The 8753-nt window shown below is 38.8% G+C and overlaps 1 protein-coding gene across 1 annotated transcript in view; it reads left to right on the top strand.

The window, feature by feature from the left end:
• Positions 1–6060, top strand: part of irs4b (insulin receptor substrate 4b) — an 18944-nt gene extending 12884 nt beyond the window's left edge. The window contains exon 2 of the mRNA XM_015014532.1: positions 5535–6060. Within this exon, the coding sequence (XP_014870018.1) occupies positions 5535–5539 (5 nt within the window). The 3' untranslated portion in view covers positions 5540–6060. The remainder of the gene's footprint in view (positions 1–5534) is intronic.
• The last annotated feature ends 2693 nt before the right edge of the window (positions 6061–8753 follow it).

Here is an 8753-nt window from a genome sequence, read left to right as displayed (position 1 = left end):
GGTGGGGGGGGGGGGGGGGGGGGGGGGGGAGGTTTTTGGGCCTCCTGAAAATTTTAAATTCGGGACCTTTTTTTTTTTTTTTTTTTTTTTTTATAAAGGATTTTATACCTTTCAGCACCTGAAAAATCATTTTAGAATCACATTTCCTGTTTGAGTGGAACCTTAATTTATAGTTTTTTGGGGAGGGTGGGTGTTCATCGGAGTATATAAATCTATCAACCAGACAATGTTGGGGTATATTTGGTTAAAAGAGGGATTTGAACCTCAAACCTTCGGGCGTGTTGGGTCTAGCTGGATTCGCAATGGTCGCCAAATTCCTGGAGTATTAGAGAATTTCAAGGTGTTTCTCATAGTTTTAAATGTCAGCCAGGAGCGGCTCTTCGTGAGCAGTTTTTTGCCTCGGGGGATCTATCTAAGCTTTCCTGTGCAGCCCAAACAAACAGCAGCTGCTTTTTCCCATACCAAACACACTGAATGTTGTTTTTGCAGTTTCTGTCATCATCATTGCTACTTTATACACTATGCAAATCATATTTAACTTTATGTTTTTTAGACATTTGTTTGGCTGGAATAAGTCATTTGAAAGCTTTCAGCACAGAAACTGTATCGCTTATCTTTTGGAGGAGTTGCTTAATTTCAAAATGTTTGTTCACTCGAACATTTCCCCTTATCACAGGCTGAAACCTTGATTTACGAGTTAATATTCAACAGATTTTTAATGTTTTATTTGTTTAATAGGAAGCCACTCTTCAATAACACTGATACTGTCCAGAGGAGTCTATGGTCAAACAAATGACTGAAAGGAGTCCAGATAATGTGGCAACAACACCAGCCCACATCATCACCTCTCCACCACTCTGTATGAGGTGCAGGGTTTCCCCCAGTGTATGTTAAGCCTGGTGGGGCTTTATTTGCCCCACCCACCAGGCTAAGCAATGCTTGTTTTTATGCGAAATAGTTTTTCTTTTTAATACACCAGTAATCCTGAACTGCATGCGTCTTTGCTGCGCTCCTCTGCACTGCGCACTTCGCCGGCGGAGCGGAATCATTCCTGAAAGATGAGTTCATAGTTGATGCAGTTTTCTGGAAGTTTGTTCAGAAACATTGAATGTTGCTTCTCCACTTTAAATAAATATCGGTTGCTAGCCACAACGCAGCTATTAATATCGGATATCGATATAGAGTCAGATTTTTATATCGTTGCATCTTTACTCAATATACCAAATATTTGCTGCAAAATTTTTAACAATCTTTCTAAGCGAGTCATGCTTGTTCAGTATTATTCATAAACTTTTACTTGATAAGTAAGGCCTGTAGAGTCAGATACTTTTGAGACTTTTGAATGGTCATGAGTCTGCGGTTAGGTTAAGATTAGATTTCCTCAGCTTCTCAAAGTTTCTTCCTTTTTGTTATCACTGAGGCTTTTCTGGAAGTTGTTGAAGCCCAGTGGAAAAAAAGTAAACCTTTCCTCTCAAACACACTGCGATGACGAAGCAAAATTTCACTGGCCTACCTTTGGACTTACGGGAATGTGACGTTGGAGAGCTTTCTTAAACAAACGCTGAACATGTAGGCTCATGTTTATTTAGGAGGTTTTAGCCTTTATGGATTTAATTTGTTGTTTGCTGTCATTTCTTTCAGCTCTGTTGAACTCTTAACTTCCTTAGATGTTGAAATGAATGAGAATGCTTAATTGTGATAAATGCAAAGAAACTTCACTAACATTAATATTTAACTTTTCACCAACCCAGTTATTTGTAACTTTTGGTGCAATTTTATTGTTACTTGAATTTATACGTATCATACGAGTGTTAGGGTAAGAAAAAAACGAATAAATTACGAGAATAAAGTCATTTTATGAGAAGTCATATTTAGAGAAACAAAGTTGTACGAGAACTAAGTTGTGGTATGATGAGAATAAAGTTATACGACAGTGAAAATATTCATATTACAAGAGTAGTCATAATACGAGAAAAAAGTATAATAAATTCAAAATTGAAAATAATAGTCATAGGATAAATCGTATTATGAGAATAATGGCATAATACAAGAAAAATGACGAGAATAAACTCACCAGAATAAAGTCGTAACAATACAAGACAAGTTGAAATAATTTGAGCATGAACTCATATTGCCAGAATAAAGTCGTAATACTACTAGAACAAAGTCATAATTTTACTCCTATGTGAACAATAGGAAATCTAAAATGAGGAACTTTGGACATCTTGGGAAGTTATACTTTGGTATCAGTTTTACAGATGGAACATACTTCATATTTGAACATCAAATCATCAGTCTCAGGACTTTGAAACAATTGTACAAATTACCGAGTCGATTTTGAAGAAGGGATGACGTTCTAGACGAGCCGGCCATGTCGGATCTGGAGAACTCGATCAAAGCTTTACTCTCATTAAAACAACTTTTATTCTAGTAATTTTATGACTTTCTTCTGGTACTCTTGTCTCTTTATTCAACTAATTTTATGTCTCATTTTTCTTACAATTAAGAAAAAGTCTTGGTCTGAACCTAACACTCATAGTATCTGTTATCCAAATGTGTTCCATCCAAGTCAATGAAAACATGTTGCTGAGCTCAACATTTGATTACATTTGACTGCAGACAAAGGACTGAGAGTTACTTCAGTATCAATTATCTAATTATAACTTAATGCCTAATGAATGCTTCACTTAGAGCAGACCGTCTATATCTACCCAACAAAATGAAGGTTTCATTGACGGGAAAAATCTAAATCCAGTATTTTGAATTTGAACTTTTTTGACAAGGTGACAGGGAATCAAGTCCCCCGTCCGTAGTCTGCTCCTGAAAGACCATCACTTTGGCTGCCACGCCAACCGATGTCGGCTAAACCCATTACCCCGGCTCGTGGCTTACTCCCATGATGCCTTTTGTCTGTCCGATCCGAGTGAATGGATTTTTAGGGGCACACAGGGACGGAGAGTGAGAGGCGGTGGGTCAGCGAGTGCAGAGGGGCTGAGACAGAGGGAGAGAGAGAGAGACAGGCGGTGGGGCTGAGCCACCTGCATGTGTTGCAACAACACCAGCAGCCCCTGGCTAGCGCAGGTGTTTGGTGAACAGTGTTTTTCTAACCCAATTCTGTGGCGAGTGTGGGAGCGTACACACACTGGAGCGAGGTCAGCTCAGGTCGGCCTGGCCTGTGTCCTGAAAGCGCTGTTTTGATCAAAGTCCGCGTCTGGACTGCAAAGAAAAACCCAGAGACCTCAGACGTTCTCTCAGCCGCTCTCTGGCTGCCTCGTACACGCCCACGCTCAGAGTCAACTTTGTCTTATTGTCGCGGCTATAATTAAGCACTGTTTAGCTAAAGCTTGTTATTTGCTGTGTAAATATATAAAGATTCAGAATGTTAAGAAAACAGACAACATGTTAGCTCATAGCTGCAGTCCTACACTACTGGTTGTCCAGTGAGCCTGTGGGATTTTATTCAAAGTCTGCAGCCCTTTTTCTTTTCCTTTTCTTTTATAGTTCACATTTAAGTTTTGTTTAAAATATGAAACAATATAAAATGATTAAACAACTAAATGCATAGAGCTGTGGTACATTAAAAAAAAAAGAAAATGCCATAGAAGCACAGATTTCTGTTTCTGATTCGGAAAGATATCAGATATTTATGGCTAATTCCAGATCTTTGTATATATGTTAGAAACAGATGCAATGTCGCATGTTATGTATTGGGGAGGAGTCGCTGTGAAACATGGTTTTATTAACACTTTCGCACCAAGACATAATAGAGTTCAAATTTCAAACTACCTTTAGTATTAAAAAAGTGTTTAAAAATAAGCAAACATTTGGAAATGGGCAGCCCTTTGGGCACCTTATAGTTAACACTATAAATTTTTTTAAAGAGAATTTTTAATGTCATTTATTTTTATTTTGGCGTAAGGAACTAGCTGTAGCCAGCAAAGGGCATTGACAGCGCTAAGGCCCTCCTCCTGGCTCTGATTGGCTGTTTCTGACTGGGAGCGGTGTAGTTCTGCGGGTGGCAGTAGGACCACAGGAATCTATTTTTTTCACAAATATTTTTTCTCATGTTCTACTATAACAACATACTTATAAAAGTTGCCTACTGCAGCTTTAACCAAAGTAAAACTACAACACTGAAATGTAGCTGTCCAATAGGGCTAGTTCTAGTTACTGCTGAGCTGATGACGCATATGAAATATTAAAGGCTAATTTGGATTTTTTTATGTTGTTGTGATTCACTTCTGGAAAGGTAAATAAATCCTTCCCCCGTTGGGGGAAGCCAACGAGTAGCCACATGTAGCCCATTTGAAGTGACAAAAATGTTCGTATCATATGTTAGCTGATATTACAAATCTACAAGTTCACAACAGCCTATTGTTTGGTTGGAGGTGTTCAGCTCTGCCAAACAGCATTTGTGTTTCAAAGTGAAGTGTATCAACCCACCAGATTAGCTGCAGAAATGTAGAAAACATTTCAACTTTGCATCAGTTGTCCGCCATTATTAAACATGTTATATTTATGTGCTTTCCAGATTGAAACGTTTTTTGAAAACTGTCCCAAAAAACTGTTTAGACGGAATAACGTAGCATATTGGGTTGCTAGCTTGTTAGCATTATCACTCAAGCATTGCACTTATTTCACCTTCACATTTCTTTAGCTTATCTCATCAGTGCTCGTCTTCCTCTATACTACTACTGCTACTGCTCTCCACTTCCTGTTGTGTTGTTTTTGCTTTCCAGTACCTGTTTCTGCGTTTGGTTTAACCTTGTAGTTCACTGTCTGCTTCCCAAACTCCTCCTGTCTTTCTATCATTCCATGCCTCCCTCTATCCTGGTGTCTAACAGGGGAGCAGCATTCCAGCAGTGCCCCCCTCCTCCCGTCCCCTTTCAAAGCTTCTGCATTGTGTCGTGGTGCTGACATTGTTGTCAGACAAAGCGCTGCTCTCAGTGGAATAACGCAGCTGGATGGCGGCCATGGCACAGGTCAAACGGGGCCTCCGGGCCGCCTGCAACAGCCGACCTGACAGCCGGAGCTCGGCCTTGATGGCAGGGCAGGAAGCAAACTTTATGTTACTGGTCTGTATGTGTGTGTGTGTGTGTCTGCATCTTCTGGCAGCGAAGTCCAAAGTCCACTACCTACACTTATTTAGCAAGCCCTTTTGTCTTGTTTTTCTGGCAGTCTTCTTTTTCTTGTTTTTCTATTTTGCTGTCGTTTTAAGATTTTTTTTGTCAGTTATATCAATTTCAATGTGCTTCAAAATGTTGAAAAAACTAATATTTTCTGTAAAAAGAAAAAAAAAATCAGACAGATGAACACAGTTGCACGCCACACTTTTCAGACTTTTAATGCACTTCAAAATGGTTAACTACTTTATGTTGGTTCCTCACATAAAATCCCAGTGAAATGCATAGATGCCAGGCTGACAACATGACAAAAGATTCTGTACTTTAACTATTCCATGTACCGTAACGTTTATGGAGGTTGATTCCTGACAAATGACTCCATTTTTTTCATTTGTTTTTCTGTCTCTGCAGACTGAGCGGCAGAGGTCCACCGTGTGCCTCCTCCTCCTCTTCCTCCCGCTCCTCGTCATCTCTTATCTAGGGGCACTTGACTCTGCCTTTGACCTTTAGCCCCTCCCCACGCCCCCCCTTCCCTCCCTCTTCCTCCAACAGTGACCTTCGACCTTCAGTCACACTGAGAAGCTGCTTTCATCTGGTCGCAGACGACATTTTCAACATGACAAACCAGAAAAAAAAAACCGCTTGCGGGTTGTTCCTTTTTTTTTTTATTATTATGATTATTATTTTTTAAGTTTTTCATTGTTGATGTTTTTATGTTTTATATGCATATCCTGTCCTGTTAATCATCCCCTCAAACAATGGATGCTGCCAGTGTTTGCTGCTCTTCCCACCCACCCCCTCCTGTTAGTTCAACACTACTATCCAGCAGGCAGCGGTCAGTGAACTTTAACCGAGGGGTGTACAACACAAGCACAGGCAGTTTTTTTTTTTTTTTTTTTAAATCATTTCTCTCTATGCGGTATTATTAAAAGAAAAACTAAAAAAGGGAAATTTAGAGTTAAAGGCGCCGGCATTATGGTACGAACTTGGAAGCTTGAAATATTCTTTCATCATTTACCATCAATTTTTTTGTACCCTACTGATAATCCATCCTCAAGATTATTTAATTTAACTTTTTTTTTGTAGAAGACCTTTATAGATATATATACACATATATTTTTTAACATTTCTTCAGTTTGTTCAGTACAAAGCTTGTGGCTGGGTCCATGTTAGCTTCACACACACACGCACACACACGGAGAGCACTCTAGTTCCCAGGTACAACACGGCTCCTAAATCTGCTGCAATACTGCGCCAGTATCTGTGTATTACTATCGTAGGAAAACTTACAGCGTTACAGTATTTATTTTACTGACTGCACATCTATTTATTTGGCACAGCAGGTACAGATGTCCCGGTACATTTCATAGTCTGCTTCCTAGATTAAAGGTACTCGGCAGAGAGGGAAAATATTGCGGGAAAACACACGCCAGCAGCTAATTTTCAGAAACTTTTCTCATACTTGAGAGGAATGAGACCACCCAGCAATATTTCTTGTGTAAAAATTAGGTTGCATACTTTTTGGAGTATTAAAACCAAAGCCAAATAGATTGCAACAAAGAATTTGAGCAGTACGTCCACCGTGGAGTTTAATATTAAAATAAAATTCCCGAGGCAGAATCTTTTTTTTTTTTTTTTTTTCATAAAAATTTTAAACTTTCATTATAAATTAACATGGTGGTCAAGTTTACTGAAGTTTATAATGCATTTGTGTTTCCTTGCTACAATCGCTGACCAATATTTTGCTAGTTTCCACCAGTATTTAGACATTTAGTATGGCTTTTAATTGCACAAAAAATTGAAGTTGGAGGTTGTGCACCACCAAAAATCTTCCTGTGTGAAACACATTCTTTGATTGAAACATGTCAGCGTAACTACATCATATAAAAGTAAAGCGTGACTCTGGTTGAGCCACTCCAACATATTAATATTACTTCCAGTCAATGTTTTTTTTTTTTTAATTTTAAGATTACTTTAGATCCAAATCTGCCTGGGGTATTAATGATATCTTAACTAACCTTGTTACTTTCTGCTCCATTTCTGATTCTTGTCTTTATACAAACTGACTTTTTTTGCCACTTTTTTTTTTTTTTTAGAGGACTTGAATTTAAATTGGTTTAAAACAAAAAGTGTAGCCTACCTTGACAGGTTTTAAGAACCATTATATTTTTCAATCTAGGGCATCAAAAATATTGACCCATTTGCTTGGGGGGGAAAAATAATGATTTTTCAGAATTCGCTGGTGGATACGCATTATTTCCCCCCTCTGCTGCTTGTTGGTCTGTTTCAGTTTTCTGCACAAAGCACTGTTTAGACTGAAGTAGAAACATGTTTGTGGCTCTTTTTTTTTGTGTGTGTTGCTTTCACTTTTACCTCACATGCGGTCCATACAGTTCATGCAAGAGCGCGGTGAACGGCAGGTACAGGCGTCAAACGCAACACGAGTGACGCGCTCTGACGAGGGTGACTCCTTCTCACGGGCTCTTGATTTCGGTCGGTGCGGATTTTTCACACATAGATGTTCGTCAGAGGCTGGAAATGACGTCGGAAGACGGTTCCAGTAACCCGAACAGCAGGCGGGACACACTGGACACCGCCTCCTCTCGCATACCGTCACTATGCCAGCGTTTAAACTGTTTCTGCCCGTGCTTTCTGTCTATTTAGAGACGCTTATTGTTCACTTGGTTTGTATTTAATAGTTTTATTTGCCTCCGTTTTCTTTTTTTTTTTTAAAGTTTTTAATTTTGCACGGCCAGATCACGGCCTTTCATTAACACAGCATCGTCAGCAGGATGGGTACCGTACCAAAATGAGGGGCTTAAACCTCAACCCGACCGAACTGCCTCCTCCTTTTTAAGTTCCAGTGTTGACAAAATTGAGAAGGAAAACGGGAAATTTGTCATGTTGAGAAGGTTACAGATTTCTTTTTTGTTCCCCCCATGTATGTGGAGGTAAAGGGGATATGAAAACTGTAGAATAACCTCCACAAAATGCTGTTTTTAAGCCTGTGATGTGTCTTACATGTATATTACCGAACAATTCGAGGTTGTTTTGTTTCGTTCGCCCTCCTTTTACCGCCTTTGATCGAACAAAGATTTAGTCCCACATCAGCTGCAGCGGCCAGAGATAAATGAGATGGTTTTTCTTTTCTTTTTTTCTATTTTCGTTTTTTTCTTTGCAAATATTTTTTTTGTGTACTTACTATGCTACAGCGACGTGTTATGCTTGGGTTTTAATGCTATGGCAGGAAAAAAAAAATGGTAGTTTTGTGGGGATTTGTGGACTAATCCCTCTTAATTTATTCAGAAATGTCCATGTTGGATTGCCTTCGTGTTCAACTTCTACACCCCGTCGTTTCAAAATTTCCTACCCTTTTTCGATTTACAGAAAAGTTTGGTTTAATTTTTTATTGTTTGTTTTTTTTCTTGGCAACAATGCAACCTCAGATGTGTCCTCGATGTTTTTAAATGGGTACGAAAATGAGGAGACTCGTATATCCTTGCAGAAATTACATAAGGTAATGCATTATCATTATTATTATGCAAACTTTAGTTTAGATTTTTCTCAAACCTTTTGATTTTTTTCGTATTTCTAGTTTACAGAAAGTAAAAAAAATCTTATTTTTTGAAA

Source organism: Poecilia latipinna, unplaced genomic scaffold, assembly GCF_001443285.1.
Source record: "Poecilia latipinna isolate Pla-1442-1.1 unplaced genomic scaffold, P_latipinna-1.0 Scaffold1826, whole genome shotgun sequence".
Taxonomy (NCBI): domain Eukaryota; kingdom Metazoa; phylum Chordata; class Actinopteri; order Cyprinodontiformes; family Poeciliidae; genus Poecilia; species Poecilia latipinna.
The sequence above is the reverse complement of the archived record's forward strand: the minus strand, read 5'-3'. Positions and strand labels throughout refer to the sequence as shown.